Here is a 23,040-nt window from a genome sequence, read left to right on the forward strand (position 1 = left end):
ATATTTGAGGAAATCATGGCCAAAAAATTTCAAACTCTTATGAAAGACATAAATATACATAAATAAAGTGCAAAATATTCCAAACAGAATAAATCCTAATATACCTACTCCAAAATACACAGCAATCAAAATGTCAAATGTCAAGGATAAAGAGACAATCCTTATAACAATAGAAAAGTGATTCATCACATACAAGGGAACCATAATAAGTCTAAATGTCAATTTCTCATTAGAAACCATGGAGGCAAGGAAGCAGTGGTACAACATATTTAAGTACTGAAAGAGAAAAACTGCAATATTCTTTATCCAGAAAAATTGTCTTTCAAAAATGAGGGAGAATTTAAAATAGTCACATATAAACAGAAACTGAGACAGCCAACAAGAGACCAGCCCTACAAGAAATACTAAAGGGAGTTCTGCAGGCTGAAAGGAAAAAAAACAATAGAGGGAGGTTTGAAATAGAGTTTAGAAGTGAAGATTATTACCAAGGGCAACTAAAAGGGTAAAAAGAAGCAAAAAAAAAAAAAAATATATATATATATATATATATATATATATATATAAAATACAAAGCGAAACGACAATAAATTCCTAGGCAGGAGAGAGAAACTGTTTTTAATATGTAATCTATATATAGATTATATATACATATATGGATATATATATATATATATATATATGGATAAGATGGTTGAAGTACTGCTTTTACAGTAATAATATTGGATGTTAATGGATTAAACTTCCCCAAAAGATTTTATCCATAGGTAGAATGGATAAAGAAATATTTACAGCAATATCCTGTCTATAAGAGACTCACCTTGGAGCAAAGATATATACAGGTAGAAAGTGAAAGGTTGGCAAAAGATATTCCACACAAGTAGTAACCAAAAAAGAGCTGGGGTAGCCACACTATTATCTTCAAAATAGACTTTAAATGCCTAACCATTATAAGAAACAAAGAAGGGCACAATATACTAATAGAAGCGGCAAGCCACCAAGAAGAAATAGCAATCATAAATATTTATGCACCTAACCATGGTGCTCTCAAATACATAAGGAAACACTGGCAAAATTGCAGGGAGAAATAATCTCTACAATAGTTGGAGACTTTATTACACCACACTCATCAACAGACAGAACATTTGGACAAAGGATCATAAGGTAACTGAGAACTTTATGATGAATGAACCAGACCTAACAGACATATATAGCCTCTGCACCCCAACACAGAATGATATATATTCTTCTCAAGTGCTCATAGATCATTCTCCAAGCCAGACCACATGTTGGGTCAAAAACATGTTTCAATAAATATTAAAAGATTGAATTTATAGAACGAACTTTATTTGATCATAATGGAATGAATCTGGAAATCAATAACAGAAATGGAAAATTCATAAATATACGGAGTTATTAAACAAAATACTCAAACTATCAATGGGTCAAAGAAAAAAATTTCAAGACAAATCAATAAATATCTCAAGACAAACAAAAACAAGAACACAACATATCAAAATTTATGGAATGCAGTGAAGTCAGTGCTGAGTGGGAAATTTATAGCCCTAAATATTTACATTACTAAAGAAGAAAGAACAAAAACAAAGACCCAAGTGGACACATGGAAGGATTGGAAAGAGAATAGTAAACTAATCCTACAGCAGGCAGAAGGAAGGAAATAACTATGATTAGAGCAAAATAAATGAAATTGAAGACAAAGCAACAGAGAAAATTAACAAAAGCAAAAGTTGGTTCTTTGAGAAGATCAATAAAATTGACAACCCCCTAGCTAGACTTACCAGGAGAAAAAGAGAAGATGCAAATAAAAAAATCAGAAGTGAGAGGGGGGACATTACTACTGGCCCCACAGAAATAAAATCGGATCAGAAGAGGATACCATGAACACTTGTATGCCAACAGATCAATTAATGTAATGCACCTCATTAATAAATTGAAGGGGAAAAAACACATGATCATCTCAATTGACACAGAAAAAAAGCATTTGACAAAATTTAGTATTCTTTCTTGATAAAAACACTTTGAAAGATAGGAGTGGAAGGAAATTTCCTCAACATCATAAAGGGCATATACAAAAAGGCCATAGCTAATATCATACTCACTGGTGAGAGACTGTTTTCTCTCTAATTTCTGAAACAAGATAAGGTTGCCCACTGTCACCACTGTGATTCAACACTGTCCTAGAAGTTCTAACTAGAGCTACTAGGCAAGAAAAAAAGAAATAAAAGGCATCCAAATTGGAAAGGAAGAAGGAAAATCTTTCCCATTCACAGATGACATGATCCCATATATGGAAAGTCCTGACAAATTTACAATAAAGCTACTAGAGCTAATAAACCGAGTTCAGCAAAGTGGCAGGATACAACATCAACATGTGAAAAATCGGTAGTGTTTCTATACATTAGTAATGAGCAATCTGAGGAGTAAATTAAGAAAAAAATTCCATTTACAATAGTAACTAAAAGAATCAAATATCTAGGAATAAATTTAAACATGGATGTAAAAGACATATACGTAGAAAACTACAAAACACTGCTAAAATAAATCAAAGAAGACCAAAATAAATGGAAGCACATTCCATGTTCATGGATTGGAGGATAAAATATCATTATGATGTCAATTCTACCCAAACTGATTTAAAGATTCAATGCAATCCCAATCAAAATTCCAAAAGCCTACTTTGCAGAAATGGAAAAGCTAATCATCAAATTTATTTGGAAGGGTAAGGGGCACTGAATAACCAAAAACATCTTGAAAAGAAGAATGAAGTTGGAGGATTCATGCATCCTGATTTTAAAGCATATTACAAAGCTATAGTGGCCAAAACAGCATGGTACAAGCATAAAGATAGATATATTGACCAATGGAATTGATTTAAGAGTTCAGAAATAGACTATCACATATATGGCCAATTGAAATTTGATAAGGCTGCCAAGTCTACTCAACTGGGAAAAAATTAGTTTCTTCTATAAATGTTGCTGGGAGAACTGCATATCCATATTTAAAAGAACGAATTCTTATTCATTCTCATACCATATACAAAATTAACTCAAAATGGATCAAAGACTTAATTATTAGAACCAGAACCATAAAACTCCTGGAAGAATATGTAGGGAAGCAGCTTCAAAATTTGTGGAAAGCAATGGTATCTTAGACTTTACACCCAAAGCACAAGCAATGAAAGAAAAAAATAGATAAATGTGACCTCTTAAAAATTAAGAACTTTGTGTTTCAAGGGACTCAGTCAAGAAAGTGAAGAGGCAACTTACTCAATGGGAGAAAATATTTAGAAACTACATATCTGATAAGGGTTTACTATTCAGAACCTATAAAGTAATCCTACAATTTAACAATAAAAAGACATACAGCCCACATTAAAAAATGGGCAAAAGACTCAAAGAGACATTTTTCCAAAGAAGAAATACAAATGATTAAGAAGCATATGAAAGATGTTTTCTAAATCCAAAGTTATTAGGGAAATACAAAACAAAACCATAAAGAGATAACATTTCACACTTACTAAAATGGCCACTATTAAAAACAGAAAACGTTAAGTGTTGGAGAGGATGTGGAAAAATAGGAATATTCATTCATTGCTGGCAGGAATGTAAAATGGTGCAGCCACTGTGGAAGACAGATTGGCAGTTCCTCTAGAAAGTTAAGTATAGAATTGCCATATGACCCAGCAATCAAAACCACAATGAGATACATTTCACACCCAACAGAATGGGTGATTAAAAAAAATGAGAAATTGAGAAAGTGTAGGAGAGGATGTGAAGAAAAAGGGGCACTCATATATTGCTGATAGGAATGTAAAATTGTATAGTGGCTGTAGAAGACATTGTGACAGTTCCTCCCAAACAACCTGCAATTCCATTACTAGGTTTATAACCAAAAGAACTGAAAGCAGGGGCTCAGACATTTGTACACTGATGTTCATAGTGGCATTATTCATAATTGCCAAAAGATGAAAGCAACCCAAGTGTCCATCAATTGATGAATGGATAAAAAATGTGGTATATATATATACACAATGGAATATTATTCACCTGTAAGAAGGAATGAAGTTCTGGCACATATGACAACATGGGAGAACTTTGAGAACATTATGCTGAGTGAAATAAACCAGACATAAAAGGACAAATATTGTATAATCTCACTGATAAAAACTAATTTTAAAAAGCAAATTCAAAAAGTTAGAATCCAGAATATAGGTTATCAGGGGGATAGAATGGGTGTGTGTGTGTGTGGAGAATGGGGAGCTGATGCTTAAGTTGTGCAGAATTTCTATTTACGTTGACTGTAAATGCTTGGACATGGATAATGGTGGGAGTAGCACATATCATGAGTGTAATTAACAATGCTGAATTATGTTTGTGAATGTGATCAAAAGGGCAGTTTTGGGTTGTGTAGGTTTCTAAGAAGGAAAGTTAGAAGCTATACCATGGGACTGTATAATACAGTGAAACATGTTGTGGATGATGGACTGTGGTTAATAGTATAAATATAATAATTCCATGAATTTTAATAAATGTATGATACTATTACTTTGTCATACATGTTACACCCTATCATGTTTCTAATAGGGTGGTGAATGGGGGAAAATATACCTAATGTAAACTATGCACTAGAATTAACAGTAATATTTTAATATTCTTTTATCACTTTTAACAAAGGTACCACATTAATGCAAAGTATTCACAATAGGAGGGAATATGGGAATGTTGTAGTTTTGACATGACTTTTCTGTAAACCTACAACTTCTTTAATTAAACAATAATAATTTAAAGAAAACATGCTAAATGAAAGAAATCAGAAAAAAAGCACTACATTGTATGGTTCCATTTATATAAAATGTAAATATAAATAAACTTATAGAGACAATTAGATTGGTGGTTATGCAGGACTAGGAAGGATAGGATTGAGAGGTAACTGCTGAGGAGTTGGGGTTTTCTTTTGGAATAATGAGAATGTTCTAAAATCGACTGTGGTGATGAATGCCCAACTCTGTGATTATACTAAAAGCCACTGATTATACACTTTGAATGGACTGTATGGTATGTGAATACATCACTATAAAACTACTTTAAAAAAAAAGTAATACTGCATTCTTGGAGGAACTGTAGAGATGACTGCCACTATCAAAGACTTGAAGGATGGTGGAGTGGTGATTCCCACCACATCCTCATTCAATTTACTGAGAATGTTGGGGCAAAGCCCTGCCATTTTCTGTGGATAAAAACATTTCTTTTGAGAAACACCTTTTGGCTTGCTACTGGGTCTTAATAGAAGCTGAATAATAACCATGAGTCACAAAGAACCATATGAACTATGCTGCCCATTATGAACTAGGTGTTGTCTGACCCACCAACTCACAGCACTCCATCATCAAATAAAAATGGTGTATACTAGATTGGGCTCAAGCAGACCATTAAGTCATAAGTAAGTTATATGAGAAAATGGCCCTATACCCATGGCACCACTCCAGCTATATTACCTTCTCTCTTCCAGTCTATAACCATGGCCTCACGTGGAGTACCCTATGATCAGGTGACTGAGGAAAAGAAAATGTGGGCCTGGTTTACAGATGGTTATGCATGATATACAAGCAATACCGGAAAAGTAGACAGCTATAGCATTGTCATACCTTTTCACGATGTCCCTTAAGGACAGTGGTGAACAGAAACCCTTCAGTGGGCAAAACTTTGAGAAGTACACTTGGTTGTTCATTTTGCTTGGAAAGAGAAATAGTTCGAGATACAAGTGCATGCCAATTCATGGTCTGTGGTATAGGTTTGGATGAATGGTCAATGACAGGGAAGGTACATGACTAGAAAATTGGTGATGAGGAAGTCTAGTAAACATGTATCTGGACAGACCTCTCTCAATGGGCAAAAAACAAGGAGATATTTGTGTCCAAAGTGAATGTTCTTCAGAGGTTGACCACAGCAAAAGAAAATTTTAATAATCAAGTAGATGGGATGGTCCATTCTGTAGCTATCAGTCAGCCACTTTGCCCTACTTCTATCATTGCCCAATGAGCTCATAAATAAAGTGGTCATGATGGTAGGGATGGAGATTGTGCTTGGCAAGATGGTCTTTAATTCACCAAGGTCAATCTGGAGGCAGTCACTGTTGATTACCCAATCTGTCCCCCGCAAACATTAACACTCACTCCCCAATATGGTACCCAGTTCCCAAGGTGATAAGTTAGTTACCTGGTGATAGATTTATTACATTGGACTACTTCCATAATGGAAGGGGCGGTGTTTTGTTCTTACTGGAATAGACACTTATTCTGATATAGATTTGCCTTGCTTGCATGCTATACTTCTGCCAAAACTACCATCCATAACCTTACAGAATTCTTTATCCACTGTCATGATATTTCACACAGCAATGCTTCTGATCAAGTAACTCACTTCAGAGCAAATGAAGCACAGCAATGGGCCCATGATCATGGAATTCACTGGTCTTATGTTTCCCAGTATACTAAAGCAGCTAATTTGATGGAATGGTGGCATGGCCTTTTGAAGACTCTGTTACAGCATCTATTATATGATAATAGCTTGTGGGGCTATAGCAATGTATATGATCTATATCAGTGTCCAATATATGGGGCTGTTTCTTCCAAAGCTAGGATCTATGGGTCCAAGAATCAAAGGGGAAATGGAAATATACCACTCACTACTACCCCTAGTGATCCACCAGCAAAAATTTTGCTTCCTGTCCCTGCAGTCTTATGCTGCACTGGTCTATAGTTAGGAATGCTTCTACCAGGAGATACAACATGATTCCATTGAATTTGAAGTTAAGACTGCTACCTGGCCACTTTGGATTCCTCATGCCTATACTTCAACAAGTAAGTAAGGGAGTTAAAATACTGACTATTGAGAATGAGCCTGATTACCATAGGGAAATTGGGTTGCTACTATACAACAGAGGTAAGAAAGAATATGCTTGGAATACAGGATGTCTTAGTTTTCAGGGTGCTATAACAAATACCACACAAAGTTTTGGCTTAAACAAAAGGAATTTACCGGCTAACAGTTTCACTAGAAGAGTCCTTCTTCCTGGGGTTGGTAGAATTCTGGCTGGCTGGCAATCCTTGGGTGTTCTGGGTTTCCTGGTACAAGGTAATGTCCTCTTCTGTCTGTTCTGGGTTCTATTGATTTCCAGCTTCCAGTTCTTCTCCATAGCTTTCTGTAGCTATGTCCGAATTTCATTCTGCTTATAAAGGACTCCAGTAATCCAGATTAAGACCCAACCTTATTCAGATGGAGCACACCTTAACTAAATATCTTCAAGAAATCATACATACAATGGGTTTATACCCACAAGGATATTAAGCAAGACCAAGAACATGTCTAAATCAGGGTACAGAATTTAATCCACCACACAGGAGATCCCTTAAGGCTTCTCTTTGTAATATCGGGTCCTTAATTAGAGTCAATGGGAAACTATAGCTACTCAATTCAGGCAGGACTTTAATGATCCAAACTCTTCAGGAATGAAGGTTTGGGTCACCCTACCAGGCCGAGACCAACGGAGGTACTGTTGAGGGCTAAGGAAATATGGAATGAGTAGTAGAAGAAGGTAGTTACAAACACCAACTACAATCACGTGAGCAGTTGCAGAAATGATGAACTGTTATTAGTAATTCTTCCTTATTTTGTTATGAATATGTTTGTGTGTGGGTATTAAGCAACTACTTTTGCTTTATTCCCTCCCATGTCCCTTTATCATATAACATAAAATGTGTTAACTTGCATCATAGTTTTTAAGTATTGTTAACTTTACATCATGTTATTTAAGTTACAGGACATCAGGGAGAAGAGTGAACATCACTCAACTTCTGGAGAAAGGGATGGTGCATTTTCAGTTGCATGCAGGACAGCTATATTAGGCTAGGCAGAAGTATGACTTTGTTATTGTCTTTAGCTGGAGTTTAAGGAGATGTGTATCCATGCCAAGTTGAGACAATGATGATTAACTTTATGTTTCAACATAACTAGGCTAAAGTGTCCAGTTATTTTTTAAAAAGCACAAATCTTGATTTTGCTGTAAAGGTAGTTTGTAGATACATTTAATATCCACAATCAGTTCATTTAAGTAAAGGTTATTCTCTTGATAAAGTGGGTAGGCTTCATGCAATCAGAGGAAGGCAGGCAGAGCAAAAACTGAGGTTTCTTGGAATAGAAGATATTTTGCCTCAAGACTGCAACATCAGCCTCTTTCTGCTTTTCCAGGGTGCCCAACAGATCTGAGAGTTTATTCCTTAAAATCAATCAATCAATCATTCTCTCTACCTTTCTCTATCTGAATGCATATCCTACAAGTTCTCTCCAGAGCCCTAACTGATAAAGTGTGTTTGTGTGAATGTGACTGTGAATATGTCTGTTTGTAAATGCTGCAAAGTTAATAACTGATGTGAACCTAGGTAAATTTTATATAAGCATTCATTGTTCTAGTCTTGAAATTTTCCTGAGGATTTGAAAATTTTTTAAAAGACTTACTAAATATCAGAAAGAGAGTAAGGGAAACAGGAACTGAAGATAGCCCAAATAAGCAACACTTTTGAGGAGTTCTGCTGTTAAGGATGGCAGCTAGAGAAAGAAGTAGGTCAGCAAAAAATGAGTTTTCAGACAGGAGAAATCAGAGCATTTTTTAATGTTGATAAGAATAATGCAGTAAAGAGTGGGAAACTGATGATGCAGAAGAAGAAACAAGTGCTAATTCTTTACTGGGTAAGAGATGGGGCCTAAAGGACAAGTGTAGAGGTCTTAGGAGAATGGACAGTAAAGTCACGGTAGTAACAGGAGTGAAGATAGGGATATGGACATATATGCTGGAAAAATGGTAGTATGGTGGAAGAATGTGAAAGACTGCTTTAATTGCTATTTTCTCATGGACGTAAGAAGCACAACTGTCAGCTGAGAATGATGATGGGAAATAAATATTTAGAGATGTGAAAGAAATGAAAAAGGCATATACATTATCAGGGAGAGTGTAAGAATGAATGAGTGAATGAAATACATATATAAATACATATATAGACTTGGGGAGGACTTTCGGAGAAGATGGTGGCTTAGTAAGGTGCGCGCGTCTTAGTTCCTCCTCCAGAACAACTACTAAATAACTAGAAACAGTACAGAACAGCTCCCATAGCCACGACAGAAACCAGACACACAGTGTACCGCAGTCTAGAACGGCTGGACCGGCTATGAGACTCCGCTGCGGCAAGGTCCCCGAGCGGTGCACGCGTCCCCGGGCCGCGGCGGCTGGTGGCCGGCCCCCCTCCCTCCCTCCTTCCTGGTCCGGCTGAGAGACTCGATCGGTGGTTCCCCAAGCCGCAGCGGCCGGCTGGGAGCCTTGGATCGGCAGTTCCCCAAGCCGCGGCGGCCGGCGACTGGAACCCCTCCCACAGGCGCGGCTTCCCGGGCCGGCTGGGAGCTTCGGATCGGTGGTTCTCCAAGCTGCGGCGGCCGGCGCCCCTCCCCCACAGGCAACTTCCCAGAGGGAAAGGAAAGAGTCTCCAACAGTAGTAGAGACTGAGTCCAACCTAACACCAATAGTGGCATTAATGAACAACTTCTGACTACTAAAAATAGGCCCTCAGCTCAGGCAAAACTGATCAAGGCGGAAGTCGCCTATTGGGCTAACTGAAAAAGAGGAAAGGGGGTGAAACAGAGCATTCAGTGGCTGTTTCTGCAGAAGCTTGGTTGCCTCTGGGCTCAGCGCTGGGATTACACAGGTTGCAACTGCCCCAAACGCAGAGGCGGGCTGCTTTCAGGGCTCTCTACCACCTGAACCTTCCCCGTGGGAGGGGTGAAACGCAACTCAGGTGGAATCCCTCTCTCAAGGAATTCAGATCCCAGGACTTCACAATTTGAAGCCACTAAAACCAACCTACAACCTTTCCTCTGTCTCCACCACACACCCAGCAGCGAGAGTCTTCCAAAGTTAAAGGAGCCACAATATCTTTTGCTGGTGGGACCCGCAGACAGACAAGCACCACATACTGGGCAGGATAAGAAAAACAGGGCCCAGAGACTTCACAGGAAAGTCTTTCAAACTGCTGGGTCCCATACACAGGGAAATCTGATTAAATGCCCAGATGCCAGCAAAAAAATAACAAATCACACCAGGAAAATTGAAGATATGGCCCAGTCAAAGGAACAAACCAATAGCTCAAATGAGATACAGGAGCTGAGCCAACTAATTCTGAATATACGAACAGAAGTGGAAAACCTCTTCAAAAACCAAATCAATAAATTGAGGGAGGACATGAAGAAGGCATGGGATGAACAAGAAGAAATAGAAAGTCTGAAAAAACAAATCACAGAACTTATGGGAATGAAAGATACAGTAGAAGAGATGAAAAAAACAATGGAAACCTACAATGGTAGATTTCAAGAGACAGAGGTTAGAATTAGTGAACTGGAGGATGGAACATATGAAATCCAAAAAGAAACAGAAACTATATGGAAAAGAATGGAAGGATTTGAGCAGGGGCTCAGGGAATTGAATGATAATATGAAGCGCACAAATATACGTGTTGTGGGTGTCCCAGAAGGAGAAGAGAAGGAAAAAGGAGGAGAAAAACTAATGGAAGAAATTATCACTGAAAATTTCCCAACTCTTATGAAAGACCTAAAATTACAGATCCAAGAAGTGCAGTGCACCCCAAAGAGAATATATCCAAATAGGTGTTCTCCAAGATACTTACTAGTTAGAATGTCAGAGGTCAAAGAGAAAGAGAGGATTGTGAAAGCAGCAAGAGAAAAACAATCCATCACATACAAGGGAAACCCAATAAGACTATGTGTAGATTTCTCAGCAGAAAACATGGAAGCAAGAAGACAGTGGGATGATATATTTAACTTACTAAAAGAGAAAAACTGCCAACCAAGACTTCTATATCCAGCAAAATTGTCCTTCAAAAATGAGGGAGAAATTAAAACATTTTCAGACAAAAAGTCACTGAGAGAATTGTGACCAAGAGACCAGCTCTGCAAGAAATACTAAAGGGAGCACTAGAGTCAGATACAAAAAGACAGAAGAGAGAGGTATGGAGAAGAGTGTAGAAAGAAGGAAAATCAGATATGATATATATAATACAAAAGGCAAAATGGTAGAGGAAAGTATTACCCAAATAGTAATAATGCTAAATGTTAATGGACTGAATTCCCCAATCAAAAGACATAGACTGGCAGAATGGATTAAAAAACAGGATCCTTCTATATGCTGTCTACAGGAAACACATCTTAGACCCAAAGATAAACATAGGTTGAAAGTGAAAGGTTGGGAGAAGATATTTCATGCAAATAACAACCAGAAAAGAGCAGGAGTAGCTATACTAATATCCAACAAATTAGACTTTAAATGCAAAACAGTTAAAAGAGACAAAGAAGGATACTATCTACTAATAAAAGGAAGAATGAAACAAGAAGACATAATAATCATAAATATTTATGCGCTGAATCAGAATGCCCCAAAATACGTGAGGAATACACTGCAAATACTGAAAAGGGAAAAAGACACATCTACCCTAATAGTTGGAGACTTCAATTTCCCACTCTCATCAATGGAAAGAACATCTAGACAGAGGATCAACAAAGAAACAGAGAATTTGAATATTACAATAAATGAGCTAGACTTAAGACATTTATTGGACATTACACCCCACAACAGCAGGATACACCTTTTTCTCAAGTGCTCATGGATCATTCTCAAAGATAGACCATATGCTGGGTCACAAAGCAAGTCTCAACAAATTCAAAATGATTGAAATCATACACAACACTTTCTCGGATCATAAAGGAATGAAGTTGGAAATCAATAATAGGCAGAGCACCAGAAAATTCACAAATATCACAAATACGTGGAAGCTCAACAACACACTCTTAAACAACCAGTGGGTCAAGGAAGAAATTACAAGAGAAATTAGTAAATATCTCAAGGCGAATGAAAACGAAAACACAACATATCAAAACCTATGGGACGCAGCAAAGGCAGTGCTAAGAGGGAAATTTATTGCCCTAAATGCCTATATCAGAAAAGAAGAAAGGGCAAAAATTCAGGAATTAACTGTCCACTTGGAAGAACTGGAGAAAGAACAGCAAACTAACCCCAAAGCAAGCAAAAGGAAAGAAATAACAAAGATTAGAGCAGAAATAAATGAAATTGAGAACATGAAAACAATAGAGAAAATCAATAAAACCAGAAGTTGGTTCTATGAGAAAATCAACAAGATTGATGGGCCCTTAGTAAGATTGACAAAAAGAAGAAGAGAGAGAATGCAAATAAATAAGATCAGAAATGGAAGAGGAGACATAACTACTGACCTCACAGAAATAAAGGAGGTAATAACAGGATATTATGAACAACTTTATGCTAATAAATACAACAATGTAGATGAAATGGACAAGTTCCTAGAAAGGCATGAACAACCAACTTTGACTCAAGAAGAAATAGATGACCTCAACAAACCAATCACAAGTAAAGAAATTGAATCAGTCATTCAAAAGTTTCCCAAAAAGAAAAGTCCAGGACCAGATGGCTTCACATGTGAATTCTACCAAACATTCCAGAAAGAATTAGTACCAACTCTGCTCAAACTCTTCAAAAAAATTGAAGCAAAGGGAAAGCTACCTAATTCATTCTATGAAGCCAACATCACCCTCATACCAAAACCAGGCAAAGATATTACAAAAAAAGAAAACTATAGACCAATCTCTGTAATGAATATAGATGCAAAAATCCTCAACAAAATTCTAGCAAATCAAATCCAGCAACACATTAAAAGAATTATACATCATGACCAAGTAGGATTCATCCCAGGTATGCAAGGATGGTTCAACATAAGAAAATCAATTAATGTAATGCACCATATCAACAAATCAAAGCAGAAAAATCACATAATCATCTCAATTGATGCAGAGAAGGCATTTGACAAGATTCAGCATCCTTTCCTGTTGAAAACACTTCAAAGGATAGGAATACAAGGGAACTTCCTTAAAATAATAGAGGGAATATATGAAAAACGCACAGCTAATATCATCCTTAATGGGGAAAAATTGAAAACTTTCCCCCTAAGATCAGGAACAAGACAAGGATGTCCATTATCACCACTATTATTCAACATCGTGTTGGAGGTTCCAGCCAGAGCAATTAGACAAGAAAAAGAAATAGAAGGCATCAAAATTGGAAAGGAAGAAGTAAAACTATCACTGTTTGCAGACGATATGATACTATATGTCGAAAACCCGGAAAAATCCACAACAAAACTACTAGAGGTAATAAATGTGTACAGCAAAGTAGCAGGTTACAAGATCAACATTCAAAAATATGTATGTTTCTATACACTAGCAATGAACAAGCTGAGGGGGAAATCAAGACACAAATTCCATTTACAATTGCAACTAAAAGAATAAAATGCTTAGGAATAAATTTAACTAAAGAGACAAAAGACCTATATAAAGAAAACTACAAAAAACTGTTAAAAGAAATCACAGAAGACCTAAATAGATGGAAGGGCATACCATGTTCATGGATTGGAAGACTAAATATAGTTAAGATGTCAATTCTACCTAAATTGATTTACAGATTCAATGCAATACCAATCAAAATCCCAACAACTTATTTTTCAGAAATAGAAAAACCAATAAGCAAATTTATCTGGAAGGGCAGGGTGCCCCGAATTGCTAAAAGTATCTTGAGGAAAAAAAACGAAGCTGGAGGTCTCATGCTGCCTGACTTTAAGGCATATTATGAAGCCACAGTGGTCAAAACAGCATGGTACTGGCGTAAAGATAGATATTTCGACCAATGGAATTGAATAGAGTGCTCAGATGTAGACCCTCTCATCTATGGACATTTGATCTTTGATAAGGCAATCAAGCCAACTCACCTGGGACAGAACAGTCTCTTCAATAAATGGTGCCTAGAGAACTGGATATCCATATGCAAAAGAATGAAAGAGGACCCGTATCTCACACCCTATACAAAAGTTAACTCAAAATGGATCAAAGATCTAAACATTAGGTCTAAGACCATAAAACAGTTAGAGGAAAATGTAGGGAGATATTTTATGAAACTTACAATTGGAGGTGGTTTTATGGACCTTAAACCTAAAGCAAGAGCACTGAACAAAGAAATAAATAAATGGGAGCTCCTCAAAATTAAACACTTTTGTGCATCAAAGAACTTCATCAAGAAAGTAGAAAGACAACCTACACAATGGGAGACAATATTTGGAAACGACATATCAGATAAAAGTCTAGTATCCAGAATTTAGAAAGAGATTGTTCAACTCAACAAAAAAAGACAGCCAATCTAATTACAAAATGGGTAAAAGACTTGAACAGACACTTCTCAGAAGAGGAAATACAAATGGCCAAAAGGCACATGAAGAGATGCTCAATGTTCCTGGCCATTAGAGAAATGCAAATCAAAACCACAATGAGATATCATCTCACACCCACCAGAATGGCCATTATCAACAAAACTAAAAATGACAAGTGCTGGAGAGGATGTGGAGAAAGAGGCACACTTATCCACTGTTGGTGCGAATGTGAAATGGTGCAACCATTGTGGAAGGCAGTTTGGTGGTTCCTCAAAAAGCTGCATATAGAATTGCCATATGACCCAGCAATACCATTGCTAGGTATCTACTCCGAGGACTTAAGGGCAAAGACACAAATGGACATTTGCACACCAATGTTTATAGCAGCGTTATTTACAATTGCACAGAGATGGAAACAGCCAAAATGTCCATCAACAGAAGAATGGCTAAACAAACTGTGGTATATACATACGATGGAATATTATGCAGCTTTAAGACAAGATAAACTTATGAAGCATGTAATAACATGGATGGACCTAGAGAACATTATGCTGAGTGAGTCTAGCCAAAAACTAAAAGACAAGTACTGTATGGTCCCAATGATGTGAATTGACACTCAAGAATAAACTTGGAATATGTCATTGGTAACAGAGACCATCAGGAGTTAGAAATAGGGTAAGATAATGGGTAATTGGAGCTGAAGGGATAAGACTGTGCAACAGGACTGAATACAAAAATTCAAAAACGGACAGCACAATACTACCTAACTGTAATGTAATTATGTTAAAACACTGAATGAAGCTGCATCTGAGCTATAGTTTTTTTTGTATGTTTTTTTCTGTTTTTTTATATATTTTTCGTATTTTGTATTTTTATTTTTTTCTCTATAGTATCATTTTATTTCTTTTTCTGTTGTCTTGCTACTTCTTTTTCTAAATCGATGAAAATGTACTAAGAAATGATGATCATACATCTATGTGATGATACTGGAATCACTGATTGCATATGTAGAATGGAATGATTTCTAAATGTTGTGTTAGTTAATTTTTTTTAATAAAAAAAAAAAAAAGAATTCTCCACTTGGGGTAGTTGAATTTTCCCCTTTCTCACCATTCCCTCGAGGGGACTTTGCAAACACTTTTTTATTCACTGTTCAAATCACTGAGTAATGGTAATGGTTTCTTTCTTTTTTGGTTATTGGCTTTTTATTTATTTATTTATTTTTTAAAATACCAAAAAACACAAAGCAAATGCAAACATTCCTGTATTGATCATTCAATTCTACATATATAATCAGTAACTCACAAGTCATCACGTAGTTGCATATGAGTAATGGTTTCTTAAGCCGGGTGGCTGGCATGCATATATTCATTGTATTACTCTTTATGCCCTTCCTTCTTCCTCTTTTCTTTGCGAGGGAGGGGTATCGCAACAATTTAAAAAATTCTCCTATGCTGGATCCCGAAGCCATATAGTTCTGCCTCCAAAGGCAATCAGTGTTACTGGGGTATTCCTTATCCTTCCAGAAATATTCTGTACATTTATATAACTGTATTTCCCCACTCAGATAGTAGCATATATGATAGTTTTGCACTCTGCTTTATTCACTTAATCTATCTTGGAAATCATTCCATATCATTACATAAAGAGTTTCTTTTTTAAAAAAACTTTATTGAGAGATAAATATATATATAATTCACTCATTAAAGTGTACAATTCAATGCCTTTTAAGGTAGTCTCAGAGTTCTGCAGCCATCACCACAATCAATTTTAGAACATTTTATTTCTCCCCAAAAGATACCCCTTTCTCTTTAACAATCACCCCTCTAATTCTTCCATCTACTCCAGTCATAGGTAACCAGTAATCTACTTTCTGTCTTTATAGATTTGCCTATTCTGGGCATTTCATGAAAATGGAATTATACAATATATGGTCTTTTTGTCTGGCTTTTTGAACTTAGTATAATGTTTTCAAGATTCATTCATGTTGTAACATGTATCAAGACCTCATTTCTTTTGATTGGAAAAAAGATATACCACATTTTGTTTATCCATCCATCAGCTGAATACCACATTTTGTTTATCCATCCATCAGCTGATGAACGTTGGGTTGTTTCTGCTTTTTGGTTATTATGTATAATGTTCCTATTAACATTCTTATTTCTGTTAAAAAAATACATATATAAAAATATATAAATACAAAGATACACACAGACACAGACACACACACACAGACACACACACATATATATTTCACAAGCAGCATTAACAACACATTTGAACCTACCAGTCCTGAATTTAATGGGAGTCCAGACTGCTTTTCTCTAACAGTGTTTAGCTGCATGGGTGTAGGCTCAGAGCTGGTGGAAAGCTAGATTTAACCTGTGTTAGGTATTTGCCAGGTGAATAAGACAAAGGGAAAGAAGGCACGGGACTAAAGTACATAGGCAAGAGAGTGATTATAATTACCGACCATGAAATCTAAAATTAAGTGAGACATAATGGGAGATGGTAGCTAGAGAATAGAATTTAAATTATGAAGTCATTGTGGTAATTGTTAATGACATGGTGTAGGGTATAAGCATGGGAATTAAAGGCTGAAGTAAGCTGGAGGACAAGATCGTTGGAAGAGAGGAAATGAAGAAACTGAGAGGTGAAGGTACTAGAAGGGTCATATTTATGTGACTATTGAAATTACCAAGAATGATAACAACCAAGAACTATAAAGGAATAGTGAGAAAAGGACAGTGAGAAATTAGAAAGAATGACATAAGTATTTGGTGTTACTGTCTGATGGAATGACATTTTTATTTATAAGAGGGAGGTGGACAAAAAGTTCCTTCAGGTGAGGCAATGATAAAAATAGATTTAAAACATATTTTCTGAAATGGGATAGTTAATGGGGTGAGAGGACTATGCTGTTAGGATGTTATGAGTATGAAAGGATATTCGAAACAAGATTACTTTGAATTATTTCTGTTGTGATATTTAATTCATTCTAAGTTTAAATTAACATAAAGAAGGGCATCAGACTTTTGTTTATCAGAAGACGACAAGAGCTAGGAAAGAATGAAAAACAGATACACACATACCAAGTTTCACTGAAAAGTTACCTAGGAATGTGCTGAATATAATTTCCAAATTATGACATGACTACCTTTCCAGAGCTTTTCAAAAATTCCAGCCATACAATCAATGGAATTCCATATAGACTGCATTTCTCACAAAATCCCCGTATAAATACAGCTCTTAGAAAATGCCCCATTACCACTAACAGAAATTACCCGAGCCCTGCTGTCATGGGAAATAAATCCACAGACTATACCATATCCTATGTGCTGGACACCATAGCAGAGGCTGGGAATGTAAAGATGACTAATCTGTGGTCCTCATCCTTAGGTAGATAATAGTTTAATGGGCAAGACAAACTAGGAAAGGAAGAGTAAGGGAGAAGAGTATGAAAGAAGGTAAGGACATTTCTGCAGAAAGTAGCAAAAGCAAAGCAGAAGGCAAGAGAAAGGCATATGTGAGTAGGAGCTAGTGAGTAAGGAGGAAAGGAGGGGAGAAGAGAAAGAGGGAGGGGAGAGGAGAAGGGGGAGGTGAGGAGAGAGGAGGAGGAAGAGAGGGAAGGAGAGAGGCAGGGATGGGGAGACAATGAGAAGTCAAGGATACCTTCCTGGTTGTTAGTTTCATTAACTGGAAGGTAGTATCCCCACAGGAGAAATAAAATATTTGCAGACAAACAGGAATTTGAGGATAAGCTAAGGAGTCTGGGTTTCATATACATATCTGAGGTGCCCAAGCATCTGAGGCTAAGGAGAGAGACAGACACATCATAATGTATTTGGTGTTAAAAATATGAACGCGGTATATAAAATGGCAACCCTTTTCAAATCGTTTATTAATATATTTTATTTGAGTTGTATAGACTAGCCAAAATTTTTCATTATTTGGTATTATTTAAAAATCCAGAGATTTCAAGTAAAAATCCAGGATTCCAAAGTTTCGGGAAAACAAACAAAAAACTGATAATACTAGTCTACCTGGCAACAATCCACTTTTGGTTGAATAGCAGCATTTGCCACAGCACCTACTATTCAATGTTTTAACACTCCTTTGTTGCAACAGTTATTTAAGATGCATGACTAAACTCAATACACATTTGAGTTTACATTATGATCTGAATTTGTCTTGCTGGCAATATAGGTTAGTAATTGAGAACATGGATGTTGAAGGCCATATGCCTGGGTTGTTTAAACATCGTTCTACCACTCCCCAAACTGTATGGTTTTGAATAAATGAGTTACCATCTTGTTACTTCACTTTTTTTTCATTTGAAAACTGGGGTAGTGCTTATCTCAGAATTATGGTAAGGATTAAATGAGTTTATATTTGCAAAAAATGCCTAAAATGGCATGTAGTAAGCTCGCAAAAAAAAAAAAAAATGTTAGTGTTCTACTAGAATGTAAGCTCCAAGAGAACAAGAATTTTTGTTTTGTTTTCAGTGATATATCAAAGGAACCAAAACAGTGTTGGTGTGTATTGGTGCTCAGTCAATATTTGTTGAATGAATGGATGAACAGCATTTGCTGTTGCTATTGTTATCATAATAACCTACCTTTCTTATATTACATTTAGATACCAAGAGATCTGTATATGCCTTAGAATCCCCAAAATTTAGGTGTACAATATTTAGTACTTCAAAGATCAAATATTCCATTCTCTGGGTGGGGACGTGCATTATATATTCAAACTACAGGTTAGCAGCTGATGCAGTCAGTATCCTTTCATACATTTCTTAAGGAAGCAATGGGAAATCTCTGAGCGGTTTTCCTTTAATCTGGCATACAGCAATCAACAATTTCAGTTATTCCTCTTTAGATCATAATGACATATTTGACAGAAGGGCTCATTTTTAAAAAACCATAAAAAGGAGACTGCCATTCTCTCATACCTGTCTTTCATTGCAAATTAACTAAGTTGCAATTATTTTCCCCAGGAAGTTTTATTAGTCTTCATAATGCAAAGTAAAATTAGAGATTTAAAAGTCTCACAACACGGTTTTTCATGTCATTTTAAGTGATCTTAACATTTCTTAATGTTAAAAGTAATCAAGAAAATTTGAGAAATTATGGAGTGAGACCTTAACAAATACTATTCCTAAAAGAAGAAATGTTAAACCTGGCAAAATTATCAGAAACAACCATTTCAGATATCTGGGAAATTACCAAAGGCATACAATAAATTGAAAAGCATTTATTAAAGAAAAACATCTGAACAGTAAGGAACATTTTAATTTGGGGGGGGGGCTACAACCATTAATGCTCATCCCCCAGCAAGCCCACCTGCACTTTTCCAGCTCTATGGCAAGTACAGCAGCAGTTTTGCCACTGCTGAAGGATGATTGGTTTTCATTTCCAGGGCACTGTTGAAAAGAACAGCAATTAGTGGCAAATTACTGGGAAAGCCAGCAACATAGCAGCCTGAGGCTACAATATTAGCGTGGCAAGCAAAAGGCCAGACAAATACTTTAAAAGGAAATCTGCAGTACAAGACACCCATAGGAGCTTTTGAAAAACTGACATATTCCAGGGATCTGAAAGGCTTACACAGGCATGGGATAAGTACAAACTCAAGAAAGATCAAAAGAGTCACAGTTGCCTACTCATCCCTAGCTAAAGGTGAATCCCTATGCAACCATCCACAGCTGACTGTAAAGAAAAGCAAAGAAAGACTTGTAAAAGCGTGACCTCTGAATGTATGCCCTAACACAGACACAGATCCCTCAGCAAAGAATGAAAGCCTTATTCACAGTGTCTAAGGAAAACTGACTAAGCATTGGCTGGTCCTTAAACTTTGCTAATCCATAGGCAATCACTAGGAAGCTATACAAAACAAAGAAACAGGAAAATGTGGCCCCTACAGAGGGGAAAAAGCAGTTACGAGAAAAAAGTGAGAAAATCTGAGCCTAAAAGGGCTCAGATTTTGGACTTAGTAGACAAAGATTTAAAATAAGCTATTATAAATATAGAATTAAGGACTATATTTATAAATATAGAATTGAAGAACTGTTCTGGGCTGCTAAATTCAGAGCAACATTAAAAAGTCAACTGTGGTAGAGCCAGCTTTCTATCCATGTGGTATTTTTTGGCAAGCACCCAAATTCAAATTGAACAGAATTCAACTGGGTGAAAATTAATTGTATGAACAGCTATACACTGTTAAAATTAAGGTGTTATTTCATATCCAAATGTTCTTAAACAGTTTTGGACAGTATCTAGAAACAATCCGCTTCCAATTACAAAGCAAACATCTTTATTAGCATATACATTCCTTGCCTGACATTTACACTGGAGTCAGATATAGTATATATATGTATGCTCTTTTAAACTAATCATTTAATCCTAGTGCACAGATAAAATCTAAATTGTACTTGTTTTGTGAAAACTTAAATTATTCACGTAAATTACAAAGTAACGTAAAGTACTTACAGCATATAGAGACACTTATAACACTGCTAGAGATTAAAACAATAAAAATATGGGCCTACATTGTAATAAATTCTACTGTTAAAAGAGCACAATGGTGGATATTATAAAATTATAATGCTTTGATAAACTCCTCTGCAGTGTAATATGAGATACTTGCCAATATCACAGCCAACAACATTATATGAATTATGAAGGCAGATCAAGCTTCTTATAAATATATTTTATAGTTTTCAATCTGTGTTCCTCAATGTATTATACAGTACTTAGACAGTAGGAGAGGGTCAATAAATACAGTAAAGAACAAATAAGTATGAAACATTGAATTAGAAGCTAGAGTACAAAATGAGATAGAGATTCTGGCACCAAAAATATTATAAAGATAGTAAAACAAGGTAGCAAAGTGTGACTGCCACAATAACAGAATGAACAATAGATATTAGAGGAGGCAAATTTTAATGTAGAAGGTGTTAAACAACATTCCTGGATCCTGAGTGGGGTTAATAACATGATAAAAGTTGTGTTTAACAACTTAACAGTATGAGTTAGTGGGGGAGGAGACAGGAGGAACTAATACTGAAGTCCAGATATCACACATGGTAATAAGGGATTTTATACTTTATGTTTGGAGGAAGAGAGTGAGAAAAAAGGATGGATCTGTATTGTTCATATTACTTAAATTTTATAGGCCTCTATGAATTGGCACAGGACATTTGGTTTGGTTTAGAAAGTGTTTGGAGGGAAAAAAGTTAGTATGATCTATGTAAGTATATATAAACTAATGGAAGGAAACACTATACTTATAGTGGCCATTATATTTCCTAGAAAGTTCCTGTTAAGGGTTTTAAAGATTAATGGCTTCAGCCTTACACCAAGAGAAACTGAGATATGAGTACAATAGGAGACACCTAAAATCTACAGTTGAACTTAAAATTCTGAAGAAACCCTTATTTTTTTTTAAAGGAGGCACTTTATTAGTTTAGTTTTTATTTTATTAATTCTATTTTACGTTTTAAGTATTTGAGTATATTGAGCAGTCTTAAGTGACTTCTCTGACATGAAGGAAAAAAAAAACTCTCATTAGCCCCATTCTAATGGTTTAAACATGATAGAAAGACTATAAATAGCTACTGGCAGAAGCATTTTTAACTGCTGGGAAAGGGGAATGGCTTTGCACACTATTCTGATTATTAGCTTACACTCCAGTTTTATTTGGGGAATAGATTACCTTCTAAAACACCAATCTCTCCCAACTGAGCCTTGGTGACCTATATTAGTTTTTATTAGATCCCTCTCTCTGGGGAGGCAGACCTTGACTTTCTATTAGTTGCTCACCGATGACCTACTTCAACTCATGCAGACATAGTCTCAATCTGACAAAGATTCCTGATACCCAGACCTACCAGAAGAAATGCATAGGTTGCTGGCACTTCCTGGATTAGACCAGAGTTCACTGGGTTCTTGCAACACCCTCCATAAGAGCCAGCTCCAAAAGAGGGGTAATCTCCTGAGACCTTCTACATTATGGCCCAGCCTACTAACTGCTCTCTACAGTGGTCCGTCATTGTCTTCCATGAAGAATAAACATTAACTTCACCTATAAGTGACTCTGTATAGATAAGTAGAAATAATTGGTCTATGAGTATATCTGTGGAAAAGTACAGAAAACTGGAATGTTGATTACACTAACATATTGAAATGCTATGGCAGACACATTTTAGTGATTTCACTTGTGGACAAATGGCAAATTAAATTCAAAGGAGTTAAGAGAATAGAAATGTTGATGAACTGTATACAAAATCTGAAAGTCACGTTGTTCTTTACTCGTGCACAAAAATGTTGCAGGAACATGGGTAACAAATGTTGAAACAGGTGGATGGAAAAAAATTAACTCCAAGACCTATGTCAATCCATAATAAAAATTAATTCATGATCATAGATTTAAGCATAAAATCCACAGACTTAAAATACAATAGTAGAAAACACAAAAGAGTATCTTCATGACTGTGGTATGTTGAATTATGTACTCCCAACAAGCACATATTCTTAATCTTCATCCATGCCTTGTGGGAATGAGCCGACTATAAATAGGACATTTTAAAGATGTTATTTTTAGTTAGTGAGGCCAACTGAGTAGGGTGGGCCTTAATCTGGATTACTGGAGGCCTTCTTAAGGGAAGAAAATGGAAG

General features: G+C 36.2%; 1 protein-coding gene across 7 annotated transcripts in view; it reads right to left on the reverse strand.

Moving 5' to 3' along the window:
- SUPT3H (SPT3 homolog, SAGA and STAGA complex component) overlaps positions 1 to 23,040 on the reverse strand; it is a 654,143-nt gene that overhangs the window by 217,361 nt on the left and 413,742 nt on the right. The window contains exon 1 of one of the 7 annotated variants that reach the window (XM_077161965.1): positions 16,650 to 16,868. The exons of the other annotated variants lie outside the window; for them this stretch is intronic. Within the exon in view, the coding sequence (XP_077018080.1) occupies positions 16,650 to 16,706 (57 nt within the window). The 5' untranslated portion in view covers positions 16,707 to 16,868. Of the gene's footprint in view, positions 1 to 16,649; positions 16,869 to 23,040 lie in introns of those variants that run through there. 7 annotated transcript variants of the gene reach the window in all.

The sequence above is a fragment of the Tamandua tetradactyla genome, chromosome 5, assembly GCF_023851605.1.
Source record: "Tamandua tetradactyla isolate mTamTet1 chromosome 5, mTamTet1.pri, whole genome shotgun sequence".
NCBI classification, from domain to species: Eukaryota; Metazoa; Chordata; class Mammalia; order Pilosa; family Myrmecophagidae; genus Tamandua; species Tamandua tetradactyla.